The sequence below is a fragment of the Neomonachus schauinslandi genome, chromosome 1 (assembly GCF_002201575.2).
Source record: "Neomonachus schauinslandi chromosome 1, ASM220157v2, whole genome shotgun sequence".
In the NCBI taxonomy this organism is placed as follows: Eukaryota; Metazoa; Chordata; class Mammalia; order Carnivora; family Phocidae; genus Neomonachus; species Neomonachus schauinslandi.
The window spans coordinates 155,411,965-155,430,122 of NC_058403.1; the positions used below are offsets into that span (position 1 = coordinate 155,411,965).

Below are 18,158 nucleotides of genomic sequence, written 5' to 3' on the forward strand. Positions count from 1 at the left end.
GCACACACTAGCTGGGATGTCCCCATGGGCTGCAAAACTAAATTTAAATTTAATTTCACTGACTAAAAAGCATATCATATAGTATGATCCCATACTTTTTTTTTTAAGATTTTATTTATTTATTTGAGACAGAGAGAATGAGAGAGAGAGAGCACATGAGAGGGGGGAGGGTCAGAGGGAGAAGCAGGCTTCCCACTGAGCAGGGAGCCCGATGCGGGACTCGATCCCAGGACTCCAGGATCATGACCTGAGCCGAAGGCAGTCGCTTAACCAACTGAGCCACCCAGGCGCCCCGATCCCATACGTTCTTGACAGATACACACCACAACGTTGACCAAGATTATGGGCATCCTCTCTTCTTCACTTACGTATATTGTCTAGAATCACAGACTAATTCTATAAAAATGTTTAGGCAGACAAAGCAAACCCTCAATGATTCAAACAGCATTACCTGAGCATAAACAGACCAGGAGAAGCGAATGCTAGAGTGTGTGCTCTCGCTCAAGGGCCTCCCTACAAATGCCTCCACCTAAAAGAGATCGCCGCATCCCGTGCCACCTGGGCCCCAGCCCGGGCTCTGGACAGAGATTCTGGGGACTGGAGGGAACAGTGCCCATCACCCTCAGGGCCACAGCATGAGGCATACTCGGGCGCCCATCCTCACAACCCTGTGAGGTAGGTGCATTCGTTAACCCTGTCTGTAGGTGGGGAAGCTGATGCAGAGGAGGCTAATGAATTCCCTCACATAGTGAGCAAATAGGCAAAGAGTCTGAACCCCTCCAGGCCCTGCCTGATGAACCTGCATTCCCTGGAAGGAAAATGGTTTGAGCTCCCCAGGCTAACATGGTTCATTTGGGCTGACCTTGGAGAGGGTTGTCAGAAGCTTCTATGGATCTCAGACCTGAGGCCTCTGGAGGGACCTCCAGCTAGCACCACTGAGCCCAGGACTCCTGGGCATCAGGCCAGGCTCAGGGCTCTCCCAATCTGTCTATCTGTGATCCCCAGGGAGCTTGGCTCCCCAGTCCCTCCACCCAGGGCCCCATGCTGGTTATCATATGCCCAGTACGCACTTGGATGATGTTCATCACCAGGCCGGCCGTCAACATGCCCACGCCTGAGAATAGAATGGGCACCACGATCTGGCAAATGATAGTGAAGACAGTCTCAGGGAAGACCCCGTGGGAAGACCGGGTAAGCTCACAGCTGAAGCCTCGCAGCTTCTTGCCCTGGAAGCGAAACTCCAGATTCAGCTGGGTGACCACCATGGTCAGGCTGCCAACCACATGCACAGGAGCAAGACGTCCAAGTCTGTCCTCTGTCCTCCTCACCCACACCAGGATATGTTTCCTAAGAGGTCCACACAGGTAATGTTGCCAGTGCCCTGAGCTGCTGGAAGGCTCCCCGACTGCCCCTCCACCAAGGGCGACAGCAAGCAAGAAACAAAGGCCAGTGTGACTCAGAGCCTCATTTGGCTCCTGCTGTCTGTCCACTCCCTGCAGATCAGGTTCTCCTCAGAGAGTGGCTGCTGTGTCAGCTGGGACCTCCCTCAGCAGGACTGTCATGAGGAGACTCACAGTCTCTCCCAGTGACCTTGACAGCATCCAGCCCACGCTGGCTTGGGCTGGACCCAGGGAGACAGAGCCACATGAGGCCTGGCCTTGGTGAGGGCTGCAAAGAATCCTGCCTGCTTCTGCTTATGCACCCCAGGCTGCTTCTACTAGGCAGAGAAGTGCCTGGACAAATCTCAGCATAAAGGACCCACTCCTACAGGCCCCTGAGGAGTTCATTCCTCAAGGTTGAGAGGGCTGCAGGTACCCAAGAAAGAAGCCATGTCCTACGATCACCTTGACTTCAGAGTCCAAAGGCTCATGGCCATATGAAGAAGCTATGTTCACAGAGGAAATGCAGCCCTGTTCTCGCTCAAGGGCCCAGAAGGCTTATAAACATGTCTCCAAAGGGACCCCACCACTCTCATCCACTACAAAGGTTAGACCAACCCTGATAGCCTGCTGACTGCCCCAACCCAGAGAGTTGGCTGGGACGTTACCTTTGACTGCCTGTGATTCTATTGTTGGGTGTGCCCTGTGCATTCCACAGGTACCAAGGACAGAATGGCAGGCCTGAGGGCTGGCTGGAACAAGGATCAAGGCCACAACCAAAAGAAGCCCCAGGTCAGAAGCACACTTACCTACTGACCCAACAGGACTTAACCTGGACCAGGCCCTTGATCTGGGCCTCAACTTCTGCTCCTTTCCTCTCAGGCAACTTAGCTGGTTCCCCTCTATTGGATAGTCTATCCCACACTCAGGTCCCATCCCCTTAGCCTGGAGTTCATGGTCCTCACCAATCTAGATCCTACTGATTTCCTCAAGCCTATCCACCTCCTCACCAACTCCAGCCAAACTTCTCCAAAAAATATCTCCCTCAAGCCCCAGATATTCCTCTCTCTGCATCTGTCCTCACATAATTCATTTACTCATTCTTTCAACAGATATTTTTAAGCCTCTCCTTGGAGCCAGACATAACGAGCTCTACCCTTCTTGGACATTCGTCCCTTTGATTTGTGACTGCTGGCCCAGGAGAACACAGTGGAAGAGACACCATGCCAGTCTGGTTCTTGAGAAACTAAGTCTCCACTTCCCATCTCCTGAGATGCTCATGCTTGAAACCCAGATACCACACTGTGAGGAGCCCAAGTGGTCACACAGAGAGGCACCCTATGGGTGTTCCAGCTGTGATTCCAGGTGACAGCCAGCAGCAACTGTCATGTCATGTAAGTGAGCTACCCTGCATTGCGTACGATGTGTGGAAGCCACAGCAGCAGATGCTGCAACGGAGCAGACACCCATTCTCACGGAGCCCTATCCAAACTGCAGATTCATGATCAAACTGAACGACTGGCTTGAAACAAGTCACCAAATTTGGGTGTGGTGTGCTGCATAGCAATAGGTAACAGGGACATCTGGGAGCCTCATCCCCACTCTACTTTTCTCATCTCAGATAAACTAACAACTACCAAGCCTCCCCTGAGCTTTCAGACTCCGTGTAACCCCCATGTAACTCGATCAGTCTTCCATGATCATTCCTTCCCACCCCTCTCCCTAGCCTCCTGCTTCAATGAATGGTTCTGCCAGAAACCCAAAACCCACTCTGATTACCCATCCCCTGACCACCTCAACCCCACATCCAATCTGCTTGTCCCCACGTCTCTCCCATGTCTGTCCCCTCCTCTCCAGCTCATGGACACCACCTTTACCACGGCCCTTACTACCTCCTAACCCATCTGTCCACCAGAAGTAATATGCTCTTCACATTAACATTTTATATTACATCTCCAAGTCACCTGCTTGCCCAAATACCCTCATTAGCTGTCAACTCATTACCTGAAAAAGTTGAGATTCTGTGGCCAGACATTCAAGGTCCCTCACAATTTTGGGGGGAAAAGCATCCATTTGAGCCCTCTCTTTCTAGAACATGGTCATCCACCACACAGCCTAGAAGGAACTTCCCAGGACCCTCACGTGGGCCATGCCTATGTTCACAATACTCCTGCAGGTTCCACACACTGCTCAGGCCAAACTCTTGCCAAACTTCAGGGCCAACTGAAGTGTCTTCTCATCTTTAAGGCCATCCCAGTTTCCTGGCCAGAGCCTAACATCTTCCCCAGAATTCCCAAGCTCTTTTTCTGAACCCCTCTGAAGGCAAGCGCACATTTGCTCAGTGGCAGCATGAAATGCACACACATTGACTCTCCCCTCCTGGAGTGCACTCCTCTTGAGATTGGAATCTGGCTGACTCACTGCTGCAACTTCAGAGCAGGGGAAAGTATTCATTCATTTACTCCAGAAATTAGTACTGAGGGGCTAATATTTGCCAGACTCTTGGTCTAAGTGTCATGGTACATGTTAGCTGAAAGACACACGCTTTCCACATGCCTTCCAGTGTGGCAGCCAAACATAAAAATGAAAATGTAATTATGACCTGTGATAAGTGCTCTGAAGGAAACCCAAGGAATGGGAGCAGAGATGAGGACCAACCAACCACACATAGCACTGAGACCTGCAAGTGAATAAATGAACGAATGAAAGAGCTTCACTCCCTTGTGTAGCCATCTGTGCTTCTCAATGGCCTTTCACGCTGAATCATTTCACTTTCAATCCATCACAGACTCACAAAAATATCTCTAGGATGTTCACCAAGAAGTACAACCTTCTGTTTTTGCAAATGAGAAATCGAAGGCCCAACAGGCACATGAAAAAATGCTCCACATCACTAGCCATCAGGGAAATACAAATCAAAACCACACTGAGATACCACCTTACACCAGTCAGAATGGTAAAATTAACAAGACATGGAACAACAGATGTTGGCAAGGATGCAGAGAAAGTGGAACCCTCTTACACTGTTTGTGGGAATGCAAGCTGGTGCAGCCACTCTGGAAAACAGTATGGAGGTTCCTCAAGATGTTAAAAATAGAGCTACCCTACAACCCACCAACTGCACTACTGGGTATTTACCCCAAAGACACAGATGTAGTGAAAAGAAGGACCATATGCACCCCAATGTTCATAGCAGCAATGTCTGCAATAGCCAAACTGTGGAAAGAGCCGAGATGCCCTTCAACAGATGAATGGATAAAGAAGATGTGGTCCATATATACAATGGAATATTACTCAGCCATCAGAAAGGATGAATACCCAACATTTGCATCGACATGGGTGGAACTGTAGGGTATAACACTAAGTGAAATAAGTCAGAGAAAGACAATTATCATATGGTTTCACTCATATGTGGAACATAAGGAATAGCGCAGAGGAGCATAGGCAAAGGGAGGGAAAACTGAATGGGAAGAAATCAAAGAGGGAGACAAACCATGAGAGACTCTGGACTCCGGGAACCAAACTGAGGGTTACAGAAGGGAGGGGCGTTGGGGGGATGGGGTACCCGAGTGATGGATATTAAGGAGGGCACGTGTCGTGATGAGCACTGGGTGTTATACACATCTAATGAATCATTGAACACTACATCAAAAACTAGTATGTTGGCTAAACTGAATTTAAATTAAAAAAAAAAAAAATTGAAGGCCCTGAGAGGGTTTGCCCAAGATCATCACACATGTTAGTATCAGAGGCGGGACTAAGACCCTGACTCCCGGGGCAGACTGCCTCCACCAACCTCCCTGCAGTCCACTCCTTGCCCTTTTCCCATCTGCTGCTGCCCGCCATCAGTCCCTGTATTCAAACAAGAGTCTAAACCAGCAGAAGGCAGAGAGAAATGACATGTTTTTGAGAAAGAAGTTGCAGAAGTTAATTGGTTTACAACAGAACCACTTGGACCTGGTCTGGTTTCTCTGGCCACTGATCACACTGCTCCCACGGCACCCAGCTGGAGGGGCCCCCAACAAGTGATCATTTCTGATTTCAGCAACTCCTGCAATTTCTTTATAGTTCTGAATTTGGTCAAACATCCTAATACAATGTATAATTATACACAGTGGGCCCTTGAACCATTCTCATCAGTACAGAAGATATGGAAATAGACAATCATTTACATAATTTCACACAGAAAGAGATTCTTAATTAAGCAAGTTCTTAATCATTACAAAAATGTTTCTCATTTCTGTTTAAAAAATCAAATGAGAAATTAACATAAACGCACACACACAGAGCAGTGAACACAAGCAGTAAAAGGTCAGAAGGATATACATCAAGATGCTAAAAGTGGCTACTTTTGAGTGGTAGAATTAAAAGTGACCTTTATTTTATAATTTTCTGTACATTCTATTGTAATTACTTGCTTTCATAACCATCGAAACATAAATTGTCACCAAAAATAAATAAAATATATCATTACATGAAAAAAATTACTTTCCTGTGCTATTTGAGAACAAAATCTGTCAACATGGTTTATTGGGTCATAATCCAGAAAATCAGCAATGTGATTTTAAAAACAGTTCAGTAGCATAGTAGAAAATCTCAGAGAGCTTGAACTAGATTCTGGGGCTGCTCTGGGCAGCAGGGTAGAATCTGGGTCAAGGATGAGGTGGTTTCCTGGGTGACCCTGAATAAGTCCCTGCCCCTGTGTGGGCCTCTAACTTCTAATCATGAGGGGTGGGACAGCATCAGTGGTTTTCAGTCTATTCTGCCAGCAGAACGACCTGAAACGTGCAGGCCAGACCCAGGCACGGACCAATGAATCAGGATCTCCAGGCCTACAGCATGAATCCCTCATCTATTCCAACCCCCTCAATTTTTAGGGGGTGTGTCTTTGTAGGACAATTAGGAGGGCCTGTAGAGGGTGGCAGAGGGCTTTGGAATGCACACCACCGTTCCTAGCTTTCCTTTCTGATTCTTCAGTGGGAACTGGTTATCTTCCCAGCAGCACACCTTCCAAATGGCCTCTTACTCCTTTCATGGTCACCTTGAGCCTGGGCTGGTTCTGAGCCACATGGTCATGCTTAAAAGACCTGAATTCTTCCCCATCCTGTTAAGGTCTCAGAGATCAAGCCGATTACATTTTCAATAACAGGAGGGGTTCTCCTTTATTTCCTGCTTCTTATGTGGCTGGCAGAACCCCACCCACAGGTGAACACGTGGATCCAGAGCACGCCCAGCCACCCAGGGCCAGCTGTTCTCACACACGGTTTCTCTAGGCAGCTCCCTCATGTCACTCGGGCCTCACTCCAGCCTCTAGTCCTCGGGCCTCCACCAGCCTCCCCCTCTGAGGCTGAGGCACAGCTGGCCTGCTTGTCTTCAGAGCCCTTTCTGCTGTCTAACACTGACTTATGCATCTGCTGTCTGTCCCTCTCTGCTTGACTATGATGCCGTGAGAGCGGGGCCTGCTGTTGGGTCCTCCATAGTGTCCAGGACAGTGCTGCTCTGTCTGTCTGTCTGTCTGTCTGTCTGTCTCTCTCACACACACACACACACACACACACACACACACACACGGATTGCATGAATGAGTGAACAAATGAACAAATAAATAGAATCATAGAAACAAAGAGAAAAAGAAACCCAATCAGCCTTCTATAGGTTGAGTGGTGTAAGGCCTAAAATCATTATGATTTGCTGCCTTGACATCTGGTGAAACCAGGAGGGCCTCAAATGGTCTAACTGCAACTTCCCTTCCCTACTCTGTTCCAACAGACAAGGTCCTCTAGTCAAGCAACTCTCCTTATCAAGGGGACCAGGCACAGTTCCTGCTTATTCCCGAGTAGGGGGTTTTAGTTCCGGCCAGCCCACACTTTGCCATGGGAACCAGGGGCACCTTATCGTATTGTTACTACAAAGCCTGCCTCCCATAGCTCCTGGCGGTTCACTCTGCTCCCCAGCGCAACCCTGTGTGTCTCTGGGTGGTAGGCAGTGTCCTCCTCCCCCAGGCTGTGAGTATATGTGACCGATAAACTCAGTGATTCCCTTTGTCCAGTGTTGGGGTCGCCATGTGTTTGGGCCATCTCCATAATGCTAGGGTGGGAAACCCTCTCTCACCAATGGAGTGAGGAGGAGGTGATTCCAATAGTTGGCATCATAAATAGGACAGCCCAAACCTGGTCAGCTTTCACCAGCTGCTCTTTGCTAACTAGCTGCTGACATGGCCAGGGCTGCCTGGGATGGAGCCACGAACTACTGGCCAGCTTGTGCGTTAGCCTGCTCCGTGTTCCACTGTCTCTCCTGGACACAGCCATCTCTTCCCGTCACCAAGTCAAGGACTACTGCCAACTGGCCATGTCCTGGCAGGAGGTGCCTTTGGGTGGTGAGGGGGGGCGGGCAGGTGCAAGTGCTCTATGACACTCCTGTCACCTAGTCTGACACATAAATTAAATTGAAAAAATGAGATCCCATGAAACACCCCCCTCTGCTGAGCTAAAATAGTTAACACAGTCCAGTGTAAACTAACAGAGGGTCTTCAAGGATTGAAATGGATCATACAAGACCTACTTGGTGAAGGAGTGATTACCCCCACTGCTCCTCCTTTTAAAGGTCCAATTTGGCCTGTTCTTAAAGCTGGAAAGAATATAAGGTGCCTCAGAGTGCATGACCATAACCTTAATGCTCTGGTTCAATCCAGAGACCCCCATCCAATGTTACTGAGATTACTGACTCCACCCAATCAGCAGCCGTTAAGTCTTTTGCTACTACAGATCTGGCTAATGTGTTCTATTCAGTGCCTATCTCAACAGCCTCTTAGGTGCAGGTAACCTTCAACTCTGAATAGACACAGTAGACTTTTCCAGGCTACTCACGGGGTACCTCACCAGCTCTGCTATGCACAATCTTTGCAGACAACATCTTAACTGCTTGCACCCTTCTCGAGGAGCACAGGTCTGATACTACATTATGATATCTTCCTCCAGGGAGACTCATGTGACACATTCATTAAGGGCATCCAAATACTCAGAAAGGAGTTCATAAAGAGAGGATGGGCCATGACTCCACATGTAGGAGGCAAAGCCAGCCACCTTGGCAAATTCATGAAAATTATTTTGGTAAACCCAGAGCAACTCCATCCTTGACACTGTCAGAAAATAGCTACTGATCTCTCAGCACACACTGTTAATACAAGCCCAACATCATTTAATCCTTTTCGGATCCAGAGGCAACACAGTGCTCATCTACACATTTTACTTATGCCCATTTATTCTGTCACTTGCAAAGACACCTGCCTTGAATGGACACCTCCAACAAAAGGCCCTAGAATCTGTCCAAATTAAAGTCAACAGGTATGGGGCATCTGAGTGGCTTAGTCAGTTAAGCTTTTGCCTTTGGTTCAGGTCATGATCTCGGGGTCCTGGGATGGAGCCCTGCATTGGGCTCTCTGCTCAGTGGGGCGTCTGCTTCTCCTTCTTCCTCTCTCTCTGTGCTCTTTCTCTCTCAAATAAATAAAATCTTTTAAAAAAATAAATAAAGTCAAGAGGCATTCCCATCAGTGCCCTCAAATATTCCTTCACTGAAAAAGCTTTAGCAACCTGCTCTTATGCTTCCTGGTCTCTAGACCGTATATCCATAATGGACACACAGTGCCCAAGGCCTTCAGATGCAAGAAAATACCTTCCTTGCCTACACAATACACCAACCAAGCAGCAACTGCTGGCCACACACTGGGCTCTCCTGGAAAGAGAGGCTTTCACAGACCCTGGCCTGTGACCCTCCATACCCAGCTGCCCATTGAGCCTTGGGAGGCATAGCTATTGAGGCCTCCTCAATGCAGGATACAATCAAACCTGGGACCCCTGGCATATGCCACCTCTAGGAAGAGGTCTCCCCTGTTCTTCCTCAGCCCCTTGCCAAATGCCTCAGCCCCTTGTCACCACTCCCCTGGTCCCCTGGGCTGTGTAGGGAGCCCCCACGACATCAACTGAGTGCACAGCAATGGTGTCTGTATACTTCATGGGTGGTATGACCACTGTACTATGTGACGGAGCTCAGTGGAATGTTTATGTCCTTAATGAAGGACACAACCCACCCAACAGTCAGCAGAAGTCCCAAACTTTAGGCTGCCATTTAGCACTGGATGCCTTGGCCAGCAATTGTCTCCACCTGCACCTTTCACAAACTCCCGGGCCACTGCCTGACTTGTTCCTTTCAGGGTAAGGAAGAACTTGGGACACTCTTCTCTCAGAGACACCCCAAATATAGGTCAAAGTCAGAGATGTCTCCACATGTAGTAAGGCCACAGACAAGGCCTCACTGGGACACTGCTTGTCCTCCTTGGTGTTCCAACATTACCGACCACGGCCAGGCCCTCCTGGATATATAGGATACACAATGCTGGCTCTATAGGAAGGACTCAGTAAACTACCACCTCCCCTGCAGCCAGTGCTTGTTCTTCTCAAAAAAACTCCTATTTAAGCTACAAGGTAGCAAATGAGCCCCACTGGGGGTGGGAGGTTGATTAATCTGGCATTGATTTTAATCTGGATTCATGCTCCTGGGGATACATGCTCCCTGCACTCCCAAAACAGGTCCTTCCACTGCCTTTATGGGCTGCAATGGGGAACCCCTACAAGTTCACCCTCTCCCTTCAGGTCAAGAGGCTGCTTCACTTGCTCGGGAGGCACTTTGCCTGCTCCCTAGAAGTCCCAGTCCTAAGGTTTAAGCTGGCGTCAAGGCATCCCAGGGTCAATGTGGTGTGAGGCCTAAAACTAGCAGTATGATGTGCTACTGTGACATGGGGGCAAAGCAGGATGGTCCTGAGTAGCCTACCCACAGGTTCCACCCTGCTGTTCTCACAGCCTTTCTTACCATAGGGCTCGTGCCTTCTTATCCCTGAGTAGTGGACTCTACTTCCCTGCCATCCTGTGACCATGCCAGTCACACCCTCCCACAGAAACCAGGGGCTCCCCCACCCTTTTGATACCACACAGTGCCTCCCACAGCCCCTGCAGGTTCACTCTGCCCCCAAGCACTCCCTACTGAGGGCCCTGCACAGCATCTGCTGGCCCCTCTCAGGCTAGGAGTCCCTGTGGCATTTCTCAACATTCCAGGCTGGGTGCCCTATGTTCGACCACCTCCATAACCCTAGGATGGGAATCTTCACTCACCAAGGGGAGGCAACAGGCTGGCCTCAGCCCCTGTGACACTCAGTCCAGGCTCCAATCCCTTCCCTCACAGAACTCTCCACCCCCTTGCTTCTCCCTTCCTGCCAGCCCCTTGCCCTCCTGCCTTTCTAGGTTGCTCCGAGTGTCTCTGCTAAGGCACCATCCTGCCAGACCCTCCCTCCTCTTTACCCCACCCACTTCCATGGGGCCCAAGGTTCCTGACCACTCTGCAGAGACCACCAGTTTGAACTTCTGCTATATGTAATGCGAAGAGATCAGACTCATCACAAAGAATGGGGTTCTTTCTTCTTCATATGAACACATTCCCAAACCCTGTAATATGCTGCCCTGTGTGGGTACCCAAGGGGCTGGAAAGCTATACGAGAGGAAGCTTCTGTTTCTAAGGAGGACACGGGCTCAGAGCCTTAAAAGAAAGAATATTAATCTCACTACATTAAAAAAAAAAAAATACATGCAGGGTCAAAAGCAAAGTCAAAAGATAAATAGAAAAATGAGAAACATATTTGTAATCCATATCACAATTAAAGGGCCAATTTCCCTATATATAAAGAACCCTTAGGTATCAATAAGAAAAAGGATAACCACTCCATAAAAATATGGGCAAAAAATAGAAGCAAATATCCAAAGATATTCAACTTCACTCGTTAATGTAAGAAATGCAAACTACACCACAAGGGACCTTGACAATGGCCCCTGATACCCTGTGTACTGACACTTGGTGTAATCCCCTCCCCTTGAACACAGGCTGAACTTAGTGACTTGCCTCTAGCCAAAAGAGGAAAGATGTTCTTCCGTGGTGAGGCTGTAAAAGGCAGTGGTTTGTGTCTTGCTAACAGATTGTTTCCTTCTCAGACCTCATGCATTGATGAAGCTGCCATGTTGGACACGTCCAGCAGGGAAAGTCCTAAAGGTGGCCTCTGGGCAACAGGCAATGAGGAACTGAGGCCCTGAGTCCGACAACCCGCCAGGAGCTGAATCCCTCCACTGGGGGAGGGTGAGCCCACTGGGAAGAGGCCACGGCTGTGGCCTAACATCTTGACTGCTGAGAGGCCTGGAAGCAGGAAAACCAGCTAACCTGGATTCTTGCCACAGCACCCATGAGATAATACGTGAGTGCTGTTTTAAGCTGATAAATTTTGGGATGATGTGTTACATAGTAATAGAGACTAATAGAGTGTACAATGAAATGCAATTTTCCATCTATGGGATTGTTAAAGATCAAAGGATTTGATAATAAACTATGTTGTCAAGTGCTGGAAAACAGGCATTTTCCTTTGGTGGTGGAGGGATATTGAGGTATGTTCCCTCTATCCCCACACTTTGAAGAGTTTTAATCAAGAAAGATGTTGTATTTTGTCAAATGCTTTTTCTGCATCAATTGAGAGGATCATATTTTCAATTTTCTTTTATTAATGTGCTCTATCATGCTGATTTGTGAATGTTGAACCACCCTTGCATTCCAGGAATAACTCGCACCTGGTAGGGGTGAATAATCCTTTTAATGTACTGTTGGATCCTATTGGCTAGGATCTTGGTGAGTATTTTTGCATCCATGTTCATCAGGAATACTGGTCTGTAATTCTCCTTTTTGATGGGGTCTTTGCCTGGTTTTGGGATCAGGGTAATGCTGGCCTCCTAGAACAAGTTTAGAAGTTTTTCTTCCATTTCTATTCTTTGAAACAGCTTCAGAAGAATAGTATTAATTCTCCTTTAAATGTTTGGTAGAATTCCACTGGCAAGCCATCTGGCCCTGGACTCTTGTATTTTGGGAGGTTTTGATTACTGTTTCAATTTCCTTGCTGGTTATTGGTCTGTTCAGATTGTCTATTTTTTCCTGCTTCAGTTGGTAGTTTATAAGTTTCTGGGAAGGCATCCATTTCTTCCATGTTGCTTAATTTGTTGGTACAGAGTTGCTGGTAATAATTTCTAATAATTGTTTTTATTTCCTTGGTGTTAGTCATGATCTCTTCCCTTTCATTCATGATTTTATTGATTAGGGTCCTTTCCCTTTTCTTTTGGATAAGTCTGACCAGAGGTTTATCGATCTTATTAATTCTTTCAAAGAACCAGCTTCTAGTTTTGTTGCTCTGGTCCTACCCCCAGGGCAAGTGATTTGGGGATATCTGTCCAAGTTGAAAATGCACGCATCTTTTGACCCAGCACTTCTACTTGCAACAATTTATCCTACTCATTTACTCAGGTGTGTATGAAATGTCAAGATGATTCACTGCAGCTTTTGTTAGTAATACCATTTTAAGTTGTTGTTATGAGCGGAATCATACCCCCTCCCCCAAAATGAAGTTCTAACCCTCCTCACCCACCCCATACCCCAGAATATGACTGCATCTGTTGCCAACAAATTGGGCCTTTAAAAAGGCATTAAATTAAAATGAGGTCATAAGGATAGGTCTTAATCCAATATGACTTGGTGTCCTTACAAGAAAAGGAAATTTGAACGCAGACATGTAGAGAGGGATGACCAGGGAGAAGGTGGCCATCTGCACACCAAGGAGAGAGGCCTCAAGAGAAACCGACGCTGAGGGCACCTTGATTTTGGACTTCCAGCCTCCAGAACTGTGAGAAAAGAAGTCTCTGACATTTCAGCCACCCAGGCTGTGGTACTCTGTTATGGCAGCCATAGCAAACTATTAAATTAAATTTAAAATGCTCATAAGAAGGAAAATGGCTAAATAAATTCTGGTATATTTGTATAATGGAACACTGAACAACCATTAAAAAAAAAAGGAAACTCTTAATATACCTATAAAGAATATTGTAAAGGGAACATATTGTGTAGTGAATATACTGTACAGCTATACTGTAAAGTGAAAAAAGCAAAGCATTCAACAGTCTGTATGTGCTAAAACTTGAAAAAAGAGAAAAATATACAGAAGCAGATGAACAGATACAGATACTTGTTTGTCCATGCATAAAATATCTTTAGGAGAAAACACAACCAACTGGGGCCCACTGGCTGCCTCTGTGTAGACTGGGGAGCCTGGTCCCTGCACACATTGGTGAACCTTTTGAACCCTGAACCACATGAATATTCTACCTTTTCCAGGAAAATAAAAAAAAAAGTGTAGCCTCTATTCTCAGGGAGTACACATTCAAACCAAGGACACACCAGATCAACACACAAGATAAAAGGAAATGGCAAATATCCCATCATCTGTGAAGGTGAAACGTCAGTGGGGCCAGCACCTCCGTGAAAGACTGCCTATGTGAAATGGGGCAGGAAGGATGATGGGAGGTCTCTTCCCTTGGGGCTGGTGGGAAGGCGGGCACAGGGAGCGGACAGTCGAAGTGAGGCTGGAGGCTACCATGCTGCTGAGACTAGAGCCAGCACCACTGGACAGAGCTGCAGAACTGGAGCCTCAGCAGCCCTGAGCCAGTGTGGCACCACTGCCCCTTTCCAGCCTTCCCCACGGAACCCAACTGTACACAGGAACCCACCCCTGTCCCCACAGGGCAGGGGACCTAGTCTTCTCCTCACTTCAAGCAGGCCAAACCAATCGAGGCCATTCCATTCCCTTTGCCAATTTTTGGTTTCAAAGTGGGATGTACCTCAAATCTGCCAGTAAGAAGTGGGGGAATTCTGTTGGGAGTGCCTAGGAAAGCTTCCCTGTGCTTAAGAAGGAGGAGCCAGAACACATGACCCATTCTTCTCCCTCTGACCATGATGTAGCTGTAGGACAAAGCCAACTTTGGGTGCTGACTTGGCAGGAACTTGGAAAGGTCCTGGTTTCTTGCAGGCATCGTTGACTGGTGATGATAACACTTTCCAAACCCTGAATTACCCTATCCTGGAAATTCCATTTTGGGAGATGACAGATTTCCTTCTTATTTAATCTATTCTAGGTGTGCTTTCTGATATTTGTGGCTGAAACCATCCTAATTGATATAGCCAAGGGGAGCCCTTGGATACCAGTTTGTGGAGCCTGGATTTTATTCCACAGTTAATAGAAAAATTAACAGGGATCTTAAAATTCTGCATCATGGCGGTCCCCCTGACATGGCAGTTGGGCCATGACCCTCATGTGGGTCCAATGAACACATGAAAGAAACTCTAGATGGATATTTCTGCCTAATCTTTATCCTCTTGAGTTGAAATTTTATGTAAGTTTTTGAAAACTGGCCCAGCACTGCACGTGACAGAATATCAGTGACGACAGGAACAACAGCAGTTAACCTTCACTGGGTGCTTTCTAATGCCCGGCACTGTGACCAGCACTTCACGGTCCTCTTAACAACCTTGTTGGGGTCAACTCTAATTTACAGAAGAGAAAACTGGGGAACAAAGAGCAACTTGTGTAAGTGACAAAGGTCGGACTCAAACCCACTTAGAAAAAGCTCCAGAGCCTGGGCCCTTAAGCAGTTCAGTTCACTATTATACTGCCTCTCCATATGTAATTTATAAACTTATGTGTGTGTGTACACTTTCTAAACCAATGTGTGTACATACAGGGGGTTGATGTCTATGAATGTATGTATAAATATATATGTGCGAGGTGTGTGTGTGTGTGAGTGTGTGGGATACATGCTCAGTGACATCATTCTGCTAGGAACCCTCGATAAAACAGATGTTTGAAAATCGCTGGTACAGAAAATGGACTGCAGGGAGGAGGACCTGAAGTAAGGAAGGCAGTGAGGAGGCAAGGGCAGGAGGTGGGAGTGGGATGGGGAGGAATCTCCAGGTTATGGAAGCCAGGCACTGAGGTGCTCTGGAGGTTACGGCAGTGCTGACTGACCACGGCTTAAAGAAGGATGTAGGGCCAGAAGGCACCAGGTCACCAAGAGAAAGGAGAGGGCTGAGGGCTGGAGGTCAGAGAGAGACCAAACATGGGGACTAGGGCTGAATCCAACCAGGATAGGGACTCCAGTTTAAGAGAAGGCCATCCTAGGGCCTGACGAGGTCTAGGTGGATCTCCAGAGTGGATCTGGTCACTGGTGTGGTGATGTCATGAGAAACTAGACAGCTGGTTGTTGGAAAGGTCTTTGAGAACCCCATACTGGGGCAGGGCCAGGCAGGTGATGGAGTGAAGGAGGATGGTGTAATAAGAGGCAGTGGTGGGGACTGTGGCAAACTAGAGAACACGGCCACCTAGAGGGGGCAGCAACCATTGACTGTGGCCCTGAGAGAATGTGGGTCCAACGTTGTAACAGTTGCCAGGTTTTCAAGAGAAAACAGAAATTCAGACTTTTACATGAAATCTGATTTTAGTGTTGGTTTAAAAAAAATTTTAAACTACCACCCTTACAGCTACATGGCAGAACTGGGACTCAAATGAGTGAGGGGCAGGGCTCAAGTTCCCAGGCACAGAGAGCCCACCACCACCCCCACTCCCAGTGCAGAGTCCCTAGAGCACTGAGTGAGGCACAGGCTGGGAGCTGTCAGATGTGTCAGCCCTGCTTCTCCCAGCCTGCCCCACTCTAGACGATTTTTGTTCTCTGCTGGTTGCGAACTGATGGGAGAGATCTGGCCAGTCATGACTTAGAATATCCTTAGGTATTATGCCTTTCCAGGGAGGACTTCTGAAGGTCACACTGATGAAAGGAATGGGGCTCTGACAGTAGAAGAACAGGAAAGGCATGGTTCATTGGTAATTTTTTTGTCTGATGGGTAACTCCCAGTTCCTCACTATGTGGCATTCCAGGAGGGCTGCAAATCAACGGGCCCTGCCTCCCCTCAAAGAGTGATTAACAATGTGAGTCAGGCTAGCCAAGCAGAGAATGTCCTCCTTTAGGGAACAGTGACTGGAACAGGAGTGGATGCCTGACATCAGGATCAATTTTTAGAGATTGATGTGGACATTGACAAAAAGGTCTCTTTTTTTTTCTAAGAACACATGTACTAAGGATTAACTGCCAAGGGCTATCCTCCCATCTAGGTACAGAATTCTGCCTGAAAATAAAACATAGCTGAGTGACAGAGAAAAAGCCAGCATCATGATATCATTTAAGCACTTGGATCATGCCATGCCTGAAATCCAACCCCTTAGATATTTCAATTATATGAGCTAATAAATTGTCTTTTTTAAGCTTAACCTGGGTTAAATTTAGTCTCCATCACCAGTAACTAAAAGAATCTTGCCCAATTTGTAGAAAAATGGTATTTGAAAGAGAAGGCCCTGCCCCTGTCCTCAAGCTGGACTCAACATGCAGCTGCCTACTCTTCAGGGATGACATTCAACAATGCCACCAACAGCACTATTACCATTTAGTTTCCTCTTACCTGGAAATAGTTCAAAAGTATACCAGCCCCGGAGAGTCCCAGTCCTGCAAACATGAAGGGCACTACCACCTGAAGGCCAATGGACAAGGCAGTTTCCCTGCTGAGCTCAGTCCCCAGTGGTTTAGGGACCGCCCTTTGGCTCTCAGATTCACTCAGAGGTCCATCTTCTGAGGCTGCAGAGAGTCTTCCAGGACTGAGTTTGTGTGGCAGAACCAGCTCCTCTGGCCGCCGCTGTCGGGTCTCCGTCCCATCCATGTAAGCAGAGCTGAGCCCCTGGCAGCCTTAACCTGGGAGACACAAAGCAACAGGGGCTGTTCAGTAGAGTTCCTGACCCCTCTGGGGCTGATGCCATGTAAGCCCTCACACAGTGACTGCCTCCACATGGTCTCCTGCAACCCCAATTTAAATAGATTTTTTATTTAATATGCACTGAGGGGAAAAAACACATTATAGAAGAGAGCACTAAATATTCAGGAATTGGAGTTAGCAAAACTGGTGGTATAGGGAACTGAAAATTCTCTCCATAAAAGAACAAGAAAACTAGCAAAAAGTGTGGAATCCACTTTTTCAGAACTCTGGGAATTAATCAAAGGCTTGCAGTAATGCAAAGAGTATTTATTCAAGAAAAAAAATGCTGACTCTTTAGCAAGAACAGCAACAGAGGTGATTGTGATATTTTAACTGTGCCTTAGTCCCACCCCCTGCTCTCTGGTTCTGCAGCAGCCTAAAAAACCAACAGCCCAGAGAGAACAGAATGGGCTCAAGCTCTTTCAAAGCCTCATTTTCAAAAAATTGTCATTCTTTGACCTAGTAGGTGGTTCACTGGAAGTTGCCACTTACAAACTATCTGTATTTCACCCCACTCCTAATTCACTCAGTGTACAAAAGCCTTTCCCTGAGGGACATTTGTTGGAAACAATTAAAGACACTTAACAGCTGCCTGAGGCAGTGGGTAATAGCTGGGGTAAATAATACACTAACCAAAAAGCCTAAAAGGAAAAGGGGAATTAGATGTGCAAATTTTGCAGTTCCTAAAAATTCCTGGGAATCGAGAAGGCCACTCATACTGGGCTGGGCATCTGCTCACAAAATAGCTGAGAAGGCCCAAAGCTTTACCCTCCAGCTGCTCTGGAGGCTCTGCACAAGCAGAAAGTGAGGGCGAGGCAGAGCTGTCCGCTACCAGACAACGTGCTGAAGGCGTGCCCCAATGCACACACAGAGCCCCCAGGCACAGACAGGGATGTTCGGCAGTTCCACGCAGTTCCATGCGGGGCCTTCAAGGAGATCTCTAGCCAAGTGTTACCTGACCACGAGTAGAGACTTCAGTGGCCGCATACAACACAGAATACAAACTAAAGAGGT

General features: G+C 47.5%; 1 protein-coding gene across 2 annotated transcripts in view; it reads right to left on the bottom strand.

The window, feature by feature from the left end:
* SLC41A3 (solute carrier family 41 member 3) overlaps nucleotides 1–17,051 on the bottom strand; it is a 94,268-nt gene extending 77,217 nt beyond the window's left edge. Inside the window, exon 1 of one of the 2 annotated variants that reach the window (XM_021695072.2) lies at nucleotides 16,797–17,051. In XM_021695072.2, coding sequence (XP_021550747.1) covers nucleotides 16,797–17,051 — 255 coding nt within the window. Of the gene's footprint in view, nucleotides 1–1,070; nucleotides 1,266–16,796 lie in introns of those variants that run through there. The other variant, XM_044916176.1, reaches the window with a different exon arrangement.
* Nucleotides 17,052–18,158: the final 1,107 nt, after the last annotated feature.